The sequence below is a fragment of the Hyla sarda genome, chromosome 8, assembly GCF_029499605.1.
Source record: "Hyla sarda isolate aHylSar1 chromosome 8, aHylSar1.hap1, whole genome shotgun sequence".
Lineage (NCBI taxonomy): Eukaryota > Metazoa > Chordata > Amphibia > Anura > Hylidae > Hyla > Hyla sarda.
The window spans coordinates 42181981-42198756 of record NC_079196.1 but is presented as its reverse complement, the minus strand read 5'-3'; the positions used below and the strand labels follow the sequence as shown (position 1 = coordinate 42198756).

General features: G+C 40.8%; 1 protein-coding gene across 1 annotated transcript in view; it reads right to left on the bottom strand.

The window, feature by feature from the left end:
* PSMD14 (proteasome 26S subunit, non-ATPase 14) overlaps positions 1-16776 on the bottom strand; it is a 112892-nt gene that overhangs the window by 63903 nt on the left and 32213 nt on the right. The window contains exon 3 of the mRNA XM_056536907.1: positions 1705-1776. Within this exon, the coding sequence (XP_056392882.1) occupies positions 1705-1776 (72 nt within the window). The remainder of the gene's footprint in view (positions 1-1704; positions 1777-16776) is intronic.

Here is a 16776-nt window from a genome sequence, read left to right as displayed (position 1 = left end):
AAAGTTAAACAGATTTGTAAATTACTTCTATTAAAAAATTTTTATCCTTCCAATAATTATGAGTTGCTGAAGTTGAGTTGTTCATTTCTGTCTGGCAACAGTGCTCTCTGCTGACATCTCTGCTTGTCTCGGGAACTGCACAGAGTAGAAGAGGTTTGCTTTGGGGATTTGCTTCTAAACTGGGCGGTGCCCGAGACAGGTGTCATCAGAGAGCACTTAGACAGAAAAGAACAATTCAACTTCAGCAGCTCATAAGCACTGAAAGGATTAAGATTTTTTTAATAGAAGTAATTTACAAATTAGTTTAACTTTCTTGAGCCAGTTGCAAATTAGGCTTTGGAGCCCACTGGGAGTTTCCCACGGCTACTAGATTACAGGGGAGAGGCGGGGATTACAGTACAGACTATTGGTTGTCAATCGTGGGGGGGGGGGGGGGGGGGGGGGTTCAGGCAGTGCCTAACTGGTGAAGGTGCCAAACTGTGCTGGGATACAGTAGCAGAGGAGGGATGCCCAGTGGGCTCTGAAGTCTAATTTGCATATTTATTTATACTCTGATATCTCAGCACAGGAGGGGTTAATTAACTAAAAAGGGCTTTGAGCCCTGAATCCGTACAGACCTCTAAGCAGTCATGCCCTTGCTTTATACCCTAAAAACCTGATTACCGGTCTGCTTTAGGGTGTGTTCCCACCTGGCGTATACGCAGAGCAAAATTTGCTGCGTATTCCTCGCTCACTATACACACACAGGGCTTTCCGGCGGCAGCGCTATGCGTGTAGTGTGTTTTGGAGGTGGGGCCGTGTGCGGGCTTGACTGTGAAGTGCAGCTCCGCCTCCAAAACTCACTGCACTCATAGGGCTGCCGCCGAAAAGCCATTTGTGTATAGTGAGCGAGGAATACGCAGCGTATTTCCCCGCTGCTGCCGCAAATTTTTGGTATATGCCAGGTGGGAACGCACCATTAAAGGGAATCTGTCAGCTGTACATAATGCTCACAGCTCATTGATTGATTGACATGCACGGCTTAGTGCTGGAAGACAAGCCCTGTACATCACTCAGTCAAGACGGGGAAGGGTGGGGAAGGGAGGAGGCTCAGCACAGCCTAATTGACTATTGAGCTCTAAACATCATCTACAGCTGACAGATTCCCTTTCAGATCTACTATTGCTTTCAATGGTGGGAAAACGACTTTAAATCAATAATGCAATACATATTGTCAACTGACACTAACTTGACAGCTACGACAGGTTCCTACAAAGCATTGTTCTGTTGAATAGCATTGTGAAAATGTTTAATGCTCCACAATTTAGTGCGAATTGGAGTTTCTGAACAGAAAATATCCTTTTTAATTCAGGTCATCTAAGGAGGGCAAGCTCCACCCTCATTGGCGAAGGAGAACCTCTTGGCTTAATGGGATTGTCTCGGGGATGGGGGGGGGGTGTGGGGGGGCTGTAGTTGCGATACCTCTATTTGCAGTTTTTGCCACTGTAAAAAAAAAAATTTAAACAAAATAAAAAATAAAAAGGGGGCTGAGCTACAATACCTGATGCAAACAATCCCATTGTGTCAAAAAAAGTCTTGCTAAGAGAATTTCTTTATTACTTCACAAAGACAGTAAAATAAGAAAAAAAATCAAATTGTGGTGTGGTATCAATACAGTCTCATGATAAAGGAACTTAACATGCATATACAGATGTAGATACTTACTTTAAGCAATGCTAGAGAAGAAATATACACCTGTTCGGCTGTGTCCACTGCAGGAGCATCGGTGGGAGGACCCTACAACAAGAAAAAATACAGAATAAATGTAATAAAACTCTTCTGGCCTCATTCAGGTCAGTCACAAACTGCCCTAATATACAAACAGATGACTACACAAATGTCTGGCATAGCAGGAAGAGACACTGTAACATTGGTTGGTATCATAGGGACGTGGCTTCCTAGAGCTGCAAAATACTCCTCATTTCCCAATTATCTCCATCACGTCTGGCGGATGGTGTGAACGTGCGCCTTGTTGTTAACCTGCGATGATTAACGGATTTCAAAACAATTTAACTTTGCATCGCTGCGGTGGAGTAAAGAAGGGACGCAGCTGAGGGAGCTTCGCTTCTTCATAGGATTATGTAGCCTCAAATTAAAACTTCAACTAATCTTTAATAAGACAATGTTCACACAGGCATCTGGTGATTTTTTTTCCCTACAGCTGAGCTTAACAAACACATTAGATGGGGTACTTCAGGTGGAAAAACCTTCTATTTTTTTTTAATCAACTGGTGCCAAAAAGTTAAACAGATTTGTAAATTACTTCTATTAAAAAATCTTAATCCTTCTAGTACTTATTAGCTGCTGAATACTACAGAGGAAATCATTTCTTTTTGGAACACAGTGCTCTCTGCTGACATCTCTGATCATTTTAGGAACTGTCCAGAGTAGAAGAAAATCCCCATAGCAAACATATGCTGCTCTTGACAGTTCCTAAAATGGACAGAGATGTCAGCAGAGAGCACTGTGGTCATGATGTCAGCAGAGAGCGGTGTTCCAAAAAGAAAATAAATTTCCTCTGTAGTATTCAGCAGCTAATAAGTACTAGAAGGATTAAGATTTTTTTAATAGAAGTAATTTACAAATCTGTTGAACTTTCTGGCACCAGTTGATAAAAAAAAAATAAATAAATAAGTTTTCCACCGGAGTACCCCTTTAAACATTTGTGGCAAAAATAAATCATGTATATTCATTACCATGTGGCCAGCATCAGTAAGGCTGGGTTTCCAAATGTCTGGCATCCGGCTCAGCCTTAAACTCAACGCAACGGATGACAAGGTGCATCAGTTGTCATCAGTTGTTCAGCATCCGGCATCCATTATTTCTGAATGCTGGACATCTTGCTGCGCTCCCCCATCTAGCGTGTCCAACCATCCAGTGTCCAACTTGAGGCACCAGATGAATGTGAACGAGAACCTGTCATGATCTTGTTACATTTTATAATCCTCCCAGATCACTGCCCCCATCATGATAAACCACCCCCTTCCTTTATTTTCATTATTTGTTAGTTTCTACCTTGATATTGCTCTGTATTTTCTGCTCAGTCTCAGTCAGATTCACAGACTGGGAAGGGGCGTTCCCCAGCAGGAGTGACATTATCTGAAGACATACAGGGGAGAACTTCCTCCCTCACTCTGCTATACGAGAGTGTTCATTGAACTGTCCCATTCGAGTGAATGGGATCATTTCTATCATCAGTGTCCCTCTGCTGCATGCCGGAGTAGAACACTGCCAGATAACTGATACATGTGAGAGGGGCCTAACATTAAAGAGGTATTCCAGGAATACTTTTATATCAACTGGCTCCAGAAAGTTAAACAGATTTGTAAATTACTTCTATTAAAAAATCTTAGTCCTTTCAATAATTATCAGCTGCTGAAGTTGAGTTGTGGTCTTCTGTCTGGCAACAGTGCTCTCTGACATCTCTGCTTGTCTCGGGAACTGCACAGAGTAGAAGAGGTTTGCTATTGGGTTTGCTTCTAAGTGAGAGCACTTAGACAGAAAAGAACAACTCAACTTCATCAGCTCATAAGTACTGAAAGGATTCAGATTTTTTAATAGAAGTAATTTACAAATCTGTTTAACTTTCTGGAGCCAGATATATATATATATATATATATATGCGTGTGTGTTTTTTTTCCTGGATAGCCCCTCTAATGCTTATTTTTCAGGATAAGCTGTCATGTGTATACCAGTATATGAAAAGTATATGGCATTTTTCACTAGTTTTCTGATCTGCATTCATCTCAGATCTTCAGTTGTCTCTGAGCTAGCGAGTGGAGACTAGCTGCTATAATATCTCCCATATACTGTACACACAGAAGAGGACATTATGCTTCCTTATCTCTACAGCACACCCTCATAGTAGCGGCAGCATGGAGGACATTATAGAGCAGTGCTGAGAAGTGTATGCTGTGAATCCAGCTCTGTGGTGAGAAACATAGTATGTGTGTCTCTCTTCAGCCACTTCTCCTCTCCTCCCCAAGTTCTCATCATAGGACATCCAGGGCAGCTGTAACTTGACGCTTCAGTGAGCTGATCTGTGTCTTGGAGCAGTTTTGCTTTTAAAGTGAATTATGAGTTTAGGAGAGAGGTGGTTCAGGAAAACAAAAGTGAAGTAAAATACATTTCTCTCCGATAAGGCACAAAGATTTTTTTTTATTCGCAATTTGCAATTCTAAACTAACATTCAGACAAAAAAAATATATAATCACTGCAAATTTTGGATTTCTGCCATGGATTTGCAGCTTGATATGCAACGGATCAACAGGCAGATAAGCCCTATCCAAAAGGGCAAAAAGTGTGTGTGGCTATCTGCCACGGTTACTATGCATAATCTACACCCAAAAAATATAATAAACTAAACTTTCTGGCACCAGTTGATTTAGAAGAAAAAAAAAAAAAAGTTTTCAACCCTTTAAAATGTTGAGTATCCCTTTAACATGAGCACATGGCCTTGGAAAAAAAGAGCAGTTCCCATGGTTCAGCTATTGCCTGTCCAAAAAGTACAAGTACAACCCTCGTGGTCACCATGTTATTCCAAATTTTTTATAATTTTAGGATAATTTTTCATGAGCCAACACCAGCACCAAATAAATGCTGTGCATGGAATGAATAGATGTAAAAAAGGAGAACAAATGCTTCCCCATAAGAGCTGAAGATGCCAAGATCACACATTTTTACAATTTCTTGATACGTCCTCCCGTTTCTGAGGTTCATAGTTTGTCTGACAATTCAGGGAATCAGTCAGAAGGGCGTGGACTTAATTTTAGTCATGGGTGGGATTATACATTCAAGGGTTGTACACTGAGGAGCGTGTATGTATACTACACCCCCTGACTGTATAATCCTGCCCATTACCTGATAGGGCAGGATTATACAGCCTTCGGATGTTCAAGCATGCTGGGATTTGTAGTTTTGCAACAACTTAAGGCACAACGTAGAGATGAGTGAAGTTACAGTGATTCGATTCGTCACAAACTTCTCGGCTCGGCGGTTGCTGACTTTATCCTGCATAAATTAGTTCAGCTTTCAGGTGCTCAGGTGGCTGGAAAAGGTGGATACAGTCCTAGGAGAGAGTCTCCAGCCACCGGAGCACCTGAAAGCTGAACTAATTTATGCAGGATAAAGTCAGCAAACACCGAGCCGAGAAGTTTGTGACAAATCGAATCACTGTAACTTCGATCATCTCTAGCACAATGGTTAGGAAGTATTGATCTATCTGATCCAGGAACAACACACGAGGCAAATTGACTATCCTCAGTTTACACAACCTCCATGGACCCCCCTATTTGGTCTGTTTATTGTACTTTGTGGTACCCATACTTCTGTTTCATACACTTTCTCTGCTGGCAGAATTTCCACTTAAAAGCAAGTCCTATTGATTTCAATGGGATTCCGCTGCAGAATTCTGTCAAAAATAAGACTAGAACTAGTCTTAAATTTTGAAGGAATGCAGACAGCAGAATTTTCACGATTGAATGCCCGTAGTGGAAATTCGTCTGTCTGAATGAGACTGCGGAGTCCCATTCAAATCCATTTACAGTAAATTACAGTGGTCCCTCAAGTTACAATATTAATTGGTTCCAGGACGGCCATTGTATGTTGAAACCATTGTATGTTGAGACCAGAACTCTATGGATACCTGGTAATTGGTTCTGAAGCCACTAAAATGTCATCCAAAAATAGGAAAAAGTGAGAATTAAAGAAAAATAAGTAGATAACTAATATAGATAAAGCAAATCCTTACATATAAAAGTAAGAAAGATCTGCTGGGAGCTGTAATCACTGTCTATGTCAGTGTTTCCCAAGCAGGGAGCCTCCAGCCGTTGCAAAACTACAACTGCCAGCATTCCCGGACAGCCAAAGGCTGTCCGGGCATGCTGGGAGTTGTAGTTTTGCAACAGCTGGGGGCACCCTGCTTGGGAAACACTGATCTATGTTGAGGACAGAAGCTTCTTCGGGGTCCTGTACAGAACACGCAATGTCCTAAAAAAGTAACATGAAGTCGCCCTCACCTGGTGTCCAAAGGAAAAGCTAACCCTGGTACAGGTAAAGAGTACAGAACATGTAATACCTCCCTGTACTGTAGGGGGCGCTACCAGACACCATTCAGTGCATACACTTCAGTAATACAGGGGTTTTATCAGTAAAATGCCCATTCTGATTGGTCAGTTCTTCCGGCCATTGACATGTTTCACAGATCTGGACTGTCTGTACATTGTATGTTGAGTCTGGTTTCAACTTACGATAGTCCAGAAAAGACCATTGTATGTTGAAACTATTGTATGTTGAGGCCATTGTAAGTTGAGGGATCACTGTATAGCGGACTTTCCAACAGAATTATTGGAAAAACATTTTTTTTTATAAATAAATTTCCTAAATGCATAAATAGAAAAAAAAGCTGCATCTGCATTGATTTGTTTCAGGATTCTAACAACATTTTATAACTAACCATTAAAAATAAAAAAAATAAAATTGCAAAAGTTAAAGCCTACATTTTTACGAAAAATTCCACAAAGCACAGAATGACAAACCAAGTAAGCAAAAGAAAGAATGTATTTGTGAGAGAAATATAGGTGGTAGACACAAAAAATACATGTGTACATGATCTGGATTATTATTTTTTGTAGGATATGACAGGAACGCTTTAATAGAATCGCATACTAAAATTTTGTAAACTGTGTCTTATCCTAAAGGTCCACAATGCTGTGAAGTAGCTTACCGTAACTAATTTTTCTCAGTGCTGACCTAAACGTTATACTCTACAATCAGACCAGAAAATAGGGGATGTAAAGGAGATTATAAAAGGGAGCAAAGAAGCAAAGGATAAGGAAATGAGTACAAAGTAAATTCTTCTGCTTTCTGGAGAAAGGTCAGTTACAAGACACTTGAAAATCGATCTGACTGATTTCTCTCTGTAAAAAAAAGTATAGCCGCTACAATCTGCCTTTATCTGTCTAAAAGTGTTAGCCAGTGAGCTGACCTGCCTGCAGGGCAATAATCACAGCCTTCACTCAGGAGGTAGAAACAATCTGATACCTGGAGCGTCTTATCCAGGGCTTCCACTAACTCGCAGCCCAGGATAATGATGATATCATGATAATGTAATTGGGAAGAACAGAGAAAGTCATTTCAGTTCTCCTATGCTCAGGACTCATTTCTACGCCAGACTTTTTTTTTTTTCACATTGAGTAGAAGACCAGAAAAATCAAGACTAACCCAATTTGCTTTGTTAAAAATATAGATGGGAATAAATTAATTGTGCAAACACACTGGAAAGTAGCGATCACATGGAAAAGGACTACGAATGGGAAAAACAGCATCACGACGTACACCAATGATATAAAACTACAACAGCATCACAATATATCAATTGTAATAATAATACTACACCGTAAACAGCATCACAACATAAACAAATCTAATACTACTACACTGAAAATAGCATCACAAAATATATCAATGTAATACTGCACTGTAAATAGTATCACAACAAATAATGTAATAAAACTACACTGTAAACATCACAACATATAACAATTTAATATTACTATACTGTAAACAGCATCACAACATAATATACTACTATACTGTAAGCAGCATCACAACATAAACCAACTACTACTACTCTGTAAATAGCATCACAAAATATATCAATGTAATACTGCACTGTAAACAGTATCACAACAAATAATGTAATAAAACTACACTGTAAATATCACATCATATAACAATTTAATATTACTATACTGTAAACAGCATCACAACATATTAATATACTACTATACTGTAAGCAGCATCACAACATAAACCAACTACTACTACTCTGTAAATAGCATCACAAAATATATCAATGTAATACTACACTGTAAACAGTATCACAACATAACAATGTAATAACACTACACTGTAAATAATATCACAACATATAACAATGTAATGATACTTCACTAAATGGTATCACAAAAAAACCTATGTACTAATACTACACTGTAAAGAGCATCACAACATAAACCTATGTAATAATACTACACTGTAAAGAGTACCAGAGCATATAACAAGGCAATAGTACACTGTAAATAGTATCAGCATATACCGTATTTTTCGTCCTATAGGACGCACCGGCGTATAAGACGCACCCAATTTTTAGGGGCAAAATCTTAAAAAATAAAGATTTTGAGCCCAATAGTGGTCTTCAACCTGCGGTCCTCCAGATGTTGCAAAACTTCAACTCCCAGCATGCCCGGACAGCCGTTGGCTGTCCGGGCATGCTGGGAGTTGTAGTTTTACAACATCTGCAGGTCCGCAGATTGAAGACCACTGCAGGAGGAGGTAATACTCACGTGTCCCCGCCGCTCCGGACCCGTCACCGCTGACCTGAATGTCGCTCCATCGCTGTCACCGTGTCCCCGTTGTTCCGGAACGTCTCTGCTGCCGGCCGGGTATCCTTGCTCTCCGTCGCCGCCATCACGTCGTTACGCACGCCGACGTACGTACGCGACGACGTGATGACGAGGAAGGAGAGCGCCGGCATACAGGGGATCCCGGCACGGAGCAGACACCACGGAGGCAGGTAAGGTCCCTCCCGGTGTCCTGTAAGCACTAACCCGGCTATTCAGTCGGGCTGTTCGGGACCGCCGCGGTGAAATCGTGGCGGTCCCGAACAGCCCGACTGAACAGCCGGGTTAGTGTCACTTTCCCTTCAGACGCGGCGGTCAGCTTTGATCGCCGCGTCTGAAGGGTTAATACAGGGCATCACCGCGATCGGTGATGTCCTGTATTAGCCGCGGGTCCCGGCCGTTGATGGCCGCAGGGACCGCCGCGATAGGGGTGCATTCGCCGTATAAGACGCACCGACTTTTTCCCCCCAGTTTTGGGGAAGAAAAAGTGCGTCTTATACGGCGAAAAATACGGTACCAATCTAATAATACTACACAGTAAATACAATCACAGCAGGAAACTGTCAATACATTGTTAGAGAAACTAAACAGTTAATATCCTTTAAAGTACAGAATTTGTTAGAAAATAAACAGAATTTGAGTAAGGCTAAGACATTGGTTCTACTTTGTATCAGTGTTGAGTTCACAGGAAGGAATGACCAAGCTGATAACAGTAGCTGAGGAGTTTCTGGGAGATTGGCCAAGGGCTGAGATAGCTATGTATAAGGCTGCGTTCACACGGCCGTCTAGACCCGTCACAGGCTGCGTTCACACGGCCGTCTAGACCGGATGTACACGGATGTTATACGTTTGAATCTGTTATTGTTCAGTTAATAAACCTAAACATTATTTTTTGTTCTGAGCATGCTCAGCAGTAAAAACAGATCAAAAAACGGATGCAAACGGATGACATTAAAGGCTCATCAGTTTTCCCTAGACTTCAAAGTTAAATTTACTGTATCCATTTTTTCTTCCTTTTTTTGACTTTATGTGCAGTTTTTTTCTGCCGCCAAAAAAACGGAAAGGAGTTCAGACGGGTACAAACGGATTGTAAAAAAATCCCATTGACATGAATGAGATTTTTTTAACAGTTTTTTTAATCCGTTTACAGCCTGCAACAACGGAACCGAAACGGGGATCAAAAACGGGGACAGACGGCCGTGTGAACAAACCCTAATTGTATAATCTGTGACGTACACTTAGTATATACCCAGTGTGTAAGAAGTGGGTAGCTCTGCCTAATAAACAGGTCAGCACATTATTGTCTTCGTAGAAGCTGGTCTTTGTATTCATTAATGCAGCTTTTCTCATTTGGCCAAATTATACCTCTCATCCTAATTTGGACCCACACAGATGACTTGTAAGTGTGTGAAGGGAAAGAAAGTTAAAGGGGTATTCCAGGAAATTATTATTTTTTTTTTTTTTAAATATCAACTGGCTCCAGAAAGATAAACAGATTTGTAAATTACTTCTATAAAAAAATCTTAATACTTCCAATAATTATCAGCTGCTTAAGTTGAGTTATTTTCTGTCTGACAACAGTGCTCTCTGCTGACATATCTCAGGAACTGCACAGAGTAGAAGAGGCTTGCTATGGGGATTTTGCTTCTACTCACTGTTAGGACAGTTCCCGAGACAGGTGTCATCAGAGAGCACTTAAACAGAAAAGAACAACTCAACTTCAGCAGCTGATAAGTACTGGAAGGATTAAGATTTTTTTTAATAGAAGTAATTTACAAATCTGTTTAACTTTCTGGAGCCAGTTGATATATATATTAAAAATTTTTTTTTTTCCTGGATAACCCCTTTAAGAAAGCAGGTATACCCTCTGGAGGTAGATTGAAGTGAGTGAAGCTGTAGCAGCATGGCAGAAAGTATAGTAAGAGGTTAGAAGGGTGAAAGTGTTCATGTAAGTGATACAATGGTACAAGGTTTAGGGGTAGAGAAGAGGAGACCAAAAAGTTTGTTGGAACTATACAAAATATTAATACTTTGCTCAAGAATGTACTGGAGGAGTCAAGGGAGGGGGCCACAGGGGTCTCTGGAACCAATGTATAGAATAATAGCCATGAATATTTTTCCTTTTAAAACTGTTAGTGTGAATAAAACTAGTAAAAAGGTAAAGAAAATCCATGTGGTATTATTGGAATTTTATATGAATATATCCTTTTATATTTTTGTGAATGTGTGAAGGGCCCTTTTGTGTGTCCTATATGTCATCTCTTGTATACCTCTGTTTGGCATGAGATTTTGCCAATTTTGTCTTATGATTCTTTGTGTTTGCAGTGTTTGTATTATTGGTTGTAACAAAATAAGAGAATGCTTGCAGATTGTGTTGTGAATTCTGTAATACAGTCCTCATCTCCCCTCTGCCTGGAGTCAGTGTACATGTGGGAATGTATGGTGTTGTGAAATCTTTTAATGTTATTTACTGTATGTACAGCACTTGCTATATCAAACATGCTACATTTTAAAGTGAGTATTGTTTTTCTATGGTAATTCGAGATTTAAAAGAGACATAAAAATATAGTAGGGGCCACAACAAACATTGTATAACAGGAGCCGAGATTCTATATTTTTATACAACAAAGTTTAAACATATATCACATCTCACATAAGAGAAAGGAGAAATAAGTTTGTCTTTGTCTGCCATTAGAGATGAGCGAAGTTTCAGTGATTCGATTTGTCACGAACTTCTCAGCCCGGCGTTTGCTGACTTTATCCTGCATAAATGAGTTCAGCTTTTAGGTGCTCGGGTGGCTGGAGACTCTTTCCTAGGACTGTATCCACCTTTTCCAGCCACCAGAGCACCTGAAAGCTGAAATAATTTATGCAGGATAAAGTCAGCAAACGCCGAGCCGAGAAGTTTGTGACGAATCAAATTACTGTAACTTCGCTCATCTCTAATGGCAGACAAAGACAAACTTCTTTCTCCTTTCTCTTACGTGAGATGTGATATATGTTTAAACTTTGTTGTATAAAAATATAGAAAAGTGGGCTTGTCCTTCATGTACAGTGGTCCCTCAACATACGATGGTAATCCGTTCCAAACGGACCTTAGTTTGTTGAAACCATCATATGTTGAGGGATCGGTGCAATGTAAAGTATAGGACAGTGGTCTACAACCTGCGGACCTCCAGATGTTGCAAAACTACAACACCCAGCATGCCCGGATAGCCAACGGCTGTCCGGGCATGCTGGGTGTTGGAGTTTTGCAACATCTGGAGGTCCGCAGGTTGTAGACCACTGTTAGAGAAAGTTGTACTCACCTGTCCCTGCCTCTCCGGACCGTCACCGCTGCCCTGGATGTCGTCTTCCATCGCTGTCGCCGCGTCCCCGGGGTGTCACCGATGCTCTGGCAAGGCCTCTGCTTCCCCGGCAACCGCGCTCTCCGTCGCCGCCATCACGTCGCTACGCACGCCGCTCCTATTGGATGACGGGACGGCGTGCGCAGCGATGTGATGACGTCGATGGAGAGCGCCGATGATGCAGCGGATCCCGAAGAGGACGCTCCGGAGCCCCGAGGACAGGTAAGTGACCATCACCGGAGCTGAAGCAGTCTGCGCTGCCGGATAGCCGTTTATGCGATGGCCCCAACATAAAAAAGCATCGTATGTTGATGCCGCCTTCAACATGCGATGGCCTCTGAGAGGCCATCACATGTTGAAATTATCGTATGTCGGGGCCATCCTGTAATATAATTATTGTGTTGTCCTTCACAACTTTTAATAAAAATCTAATAAACTGAACATATTGATACCAGTAAAGACCTTCTAAGGCTATATTCTAAGGCTACGGTTGTCTCCGGCAGTGTGAAGCCCTTTATTTTCGGATAGCGAATAGCGGGAGAAAAAATAGTGCTTGCACAGTCTTTCTCCTGCTACTCTCTCTGGAAATAAAGGCGCCCAACAGACCCCATTGACTAGAGAAAGAGAGTTTGACGGCCGTCATTGCCGGGGCATCACAGCAGTGTGAAAGGGGCCTTACATAGTGAGCAGTTGGCTGGATACACCAATTTCAGTGGCATCAGTGAATTGTATGGCGGCCTCTTGACTCTCCTGTCTGAGGTCGTCAGGGAAAAGTAGATAATTCATATTAAACTTTACAATCCAATCCTTTAACTTTTCCTAGAGATAAACCACCAGAGGTGTCTGGCAGTGGCTTATTAGCCTCTCCTCACCCAACAGTACATGGACGCTTAACTATACCCATTGTGCATGTGTATGGGACAATCAATGGGGGTCAGATGGAATATTTTTTGGTTAAGAGTGTTCGCCCAACAGCTATTAAAGGTGTTGAGCACTATTAGCGGTCACACAGAGGCAGTATGGTGATACAAGGAGTCCCTACAGTTCCATACTTTGGAGACGTTCCATAGCAGAATTCCAATACAGTATTGGATTCTATTGAAAGACTGAACATGTTCAACCCACTAGCAGAATCGGTCAGAGAAGTCTCTGCACCACGGCGCATGAAACTGTCTGCGGAAGACTCCTGTGGACAGAAAGCGCAGATTCCAGAGAAGGTTGTCGCAAGTGGAATCCACTCAGAATTTCCACAAGGAAATTTTGTAGTGTGAAAGGGCCCTAACACTATGGATAAAACTCTGCTACACTGAAAGGGGTGAAATGTTCCATGAAAATCCTCACCGCAGGTCGACTTCCATGTGGATAAAGCCAAAGCAGGTGAATGGGATTTTTTTTTATTCCATCAGCAACGCCTAGTTCTTTAACCCGCTGCCGATACCTGCACCAATTCTACAACGTGTGGATTTACCTCGACAACTACCAGCAGATTATTTGTATTCTTTCCTCTAGTATAAGTTTAGATGTTTTTGTACGTGTTATTTTTTGACTGCTGTAGACCATGTGGGCACCGGGTTAATACAGTTTGCTATCACTGTCACTGAACGCCGGTGTATTCTTTCCTTTCTAATAAAGTCACCATAAAAAAAAGGAGAGATCAATTCACACCCGATGGTTTTGCTAAGCATAAAAGATAAACTAATTTTTGTAAGTATGTCATTAAAAAAAAAAAAAAGTGCTGGTCGTGGATTACGCTGGCGTAGCGGCTTGTCTTTCACATGGGCAGTACTTGTTGACAAAGTGCTACAAAAGGCATTTCAGATTGTAACAGCACAAACCTAATGTGTTATCTGCTCAGGCCTTTTAGCAAATTTATTAACACTATTAGCCGTTTTGCTTCACCTTCCTGTTAGTGTGAACTTCTATCACTTACTTAGCCAGGTTTATTAAATACCTGCTGATTAAACGCGAGTCAGAACGACTGATAAGAAAGCTGTAACCAGACACTGAACTCTGTTTGCTGTAAATAAACCTACAAAGTAATGAATATTAACAAGGGCTACAATAAAAAAAAAATATATATATATATATATATATATACTGTTATTTATTTAATTATTTTTACGCTTCACTGACTTGTATACACTTTTCACTTACTGTACTTTACATTATGGTGGACTAATTTAAAGGTGGCAGATAAGACCTTTAAAAAACATAACGTTGACGTCAAATGATGAAGATATCCAGATAATTAGCGGTGACATTATTATAGGAAAGGATAAGCATCTAGAACCGGAGTTCTGCAGAACGTAAACTTCAAAGCAATTAGAATCTTTACATTTCTCTGCGGCTACTTTATAATAGCAGTAAAAGTGTGTAAATCACATATAAGTGCATATATATATATATATATATAAATATATACGGGGACGGAGGACGCTATGTTTGTTTCATACTCCAGGAGCCATCCCTTTTAATGCTTTAATTTTGTGAGCATTAAACAAGTAGTGTGAAAAACAAGCTGCATGTAAACTACAGCGGCTGCTTCTGCTGCGGTGCTGAGCGGAGGCAACCTGTTATAGGAGGTGTTAATTGGCAATAGGAGTACAAGTCAGAAGCATGTTCCCCATTGTCCAAGCCCAGCAAGGCTAGGTCATTAAAGTGGAAATGAATTCTTTCCTGCTGGTTTAACCCTTTGCGAGTTTAACCGTCGGCGTGCAAGCTTAACGTGGAAATTAACTCGGGGGGAACATTAAACAAAAGCAAAGACGATTATTTCAATGGCCAATAACCAATATCTTTTGAAGACTGTCATTGACATATAAGAGACCAGTTACTGCACGGAATGTGTGACTGTCTTATGAGAAATCGGCATCACACTAAATCAGAAGTCGAAAAAAATAAAAAATGTCTAAAATGTATTGTTTGAGTTTTTTTTACACTCATGGCCAACCTATGATCTCATGAGAGTTACAGGGTACTAAATATGCACTATATGATCAATAGTGTATACAAAATACTATTACTTGGGTTTTAACCATTAAATTTACTTCATCCATAATAGACAACCCAGTTAGTATGAGGAGCAGCCGATGAAACCAGCTGATCATCATAGGTATGCCAACCAAGACCTACACCAAATTGCTTATTTTGCTGCCCAAAGTTACCATTGCTTCATCATTTCTCCTGCAGTGACCACTAGAGGGAAATTGTAGTATTACATTAAAGGGGTACTCCGGTGGGGAAAAAAAATGGTTTTCAAATCAACTGGTGCAAGAAAGTTAAACATGCAAATGACTTCTAGTACTTATCAGCTGCTGTATATACTACAGAGACATTTGTGAAGTTCTTTTCAGTCTGACCACAGTGCTCTCTGCTGACTCCTATGTTCATGTCAGGAACTGTCCAGAGCAGGAAAGGATTTCTACGGGGATTTACTTCTTATCTGGACAGTTCCTGACACAGACAAAGGTGTCAGCAGAGAGCACCGTGGTCAGACAAAATAAATTTCTCTGTAGCATACAGCAGCTGATAAGCATTTTAAGGATTAAGATTTTTTTTAATAGAAGTAATTTACAAATCTTGCACTTTCTGGAACCACTTGATTTGAAAACATTTGTTTTCTACTTGTTTCCACCGGAGTTCCCCTTTAAGCCACTGAAACAAAATACAGTGGTCCCTCAAGTTACAATATTAATCGGTTCCAGGACGACCATTGTATGTTGAGAACATAACTCTATGGGAACCTTGTAATTGGTTCTGAAGCCGCAAAATGTCATCCAAAAATAGGAAAATGTGAGGATTAAAGAAAAATAAGTAGATAACTAATACAGATAAAGCAAGTCCTTACATATAAAAGTAAGAAAGATCTGCTGGGAGCTGTAAATCACTGTCAATGTCAGCATTTACCAACCAGGGTGCCTCCAGCTGTTGCAAAACTACAACTCCCAGCATGCCCGGGCAGCCAAAGGCTGGGAGTTGTAGTTTTGCAACAGCTGGAGGCACCCTGGTTGGGAAACGCTTGTCTATGTAGAGGACAGAAGCTTCTTCAGGGTCCTGTACAGAACACACAATGTCCTAAAAATTTAAAATGGAGCCGCCCTCACCTGGTGTCCAAAGGAGCAGCTAACGCTGGCACAGGTAAAGAGTACAGAACATGTAATACCTCTCTGTACTGTAGGGGGCGCTACCAGACACCAGTCAGTGCATACACTTCAGTAATACAGGGGTTTTACCAGTGAATCCCCATTCTGATTGGTCAGTTGTTCCGGCCATTGACACGTTTCACAGATCTGGATTGTCCGTACATTGTATGATGAGTCTGGTTTCAAGTTACAATGGTCCAGAAAACACCATTGTATGTTGAAACTATTGTATGTTGAGGCCATTGTAAGTTGAGGGATCACTGTAACAGGTCCATCTGATATCTGCTCAGCGGGGGAACCACCTCTAGGATGTCCATTTGCACTAAAAAGTCCCTAATATGGCATTGGATAGGCATTACCAAGACAAGGCATCCATATACATCCAAAAGTTGGTCAAACAGTCGATTTCAGCGAGACCAGCCAACTGTCTAATTTGTATGAGGACCTCCTGACTCTCTGGCCGGCATTTATCTTTGTAGGTGTAAGTGAAGCATTTATCATTGTAGGTGTAAGTAAAGCATTTATCATTGTAGGTGTAAGTGAAGCATTTATCATTGTAGGTGTAAGTGAAGCATTTATCATTGTAGGTGTAAGTGAGGTATTTTTCTACACTTTTTTTATGTGCTGATAATGTGTATGAGCACCACATTTATTAAAATGGTCACAGAGCATTTGATACATTTTGTGCAGGTCACATTTTATGAAATTTCTCTCTTCACATACACCAAAAAGCTAAGCTAAGTCTGGGCTGGTGTAGTTTTAGAGACTTTTCAGTGGCTTTGCGCCATTTTTGCTCCTTTTCACAAAAAGGCGCAGTTTATAAAACCCTTCCATATCATGTGTATT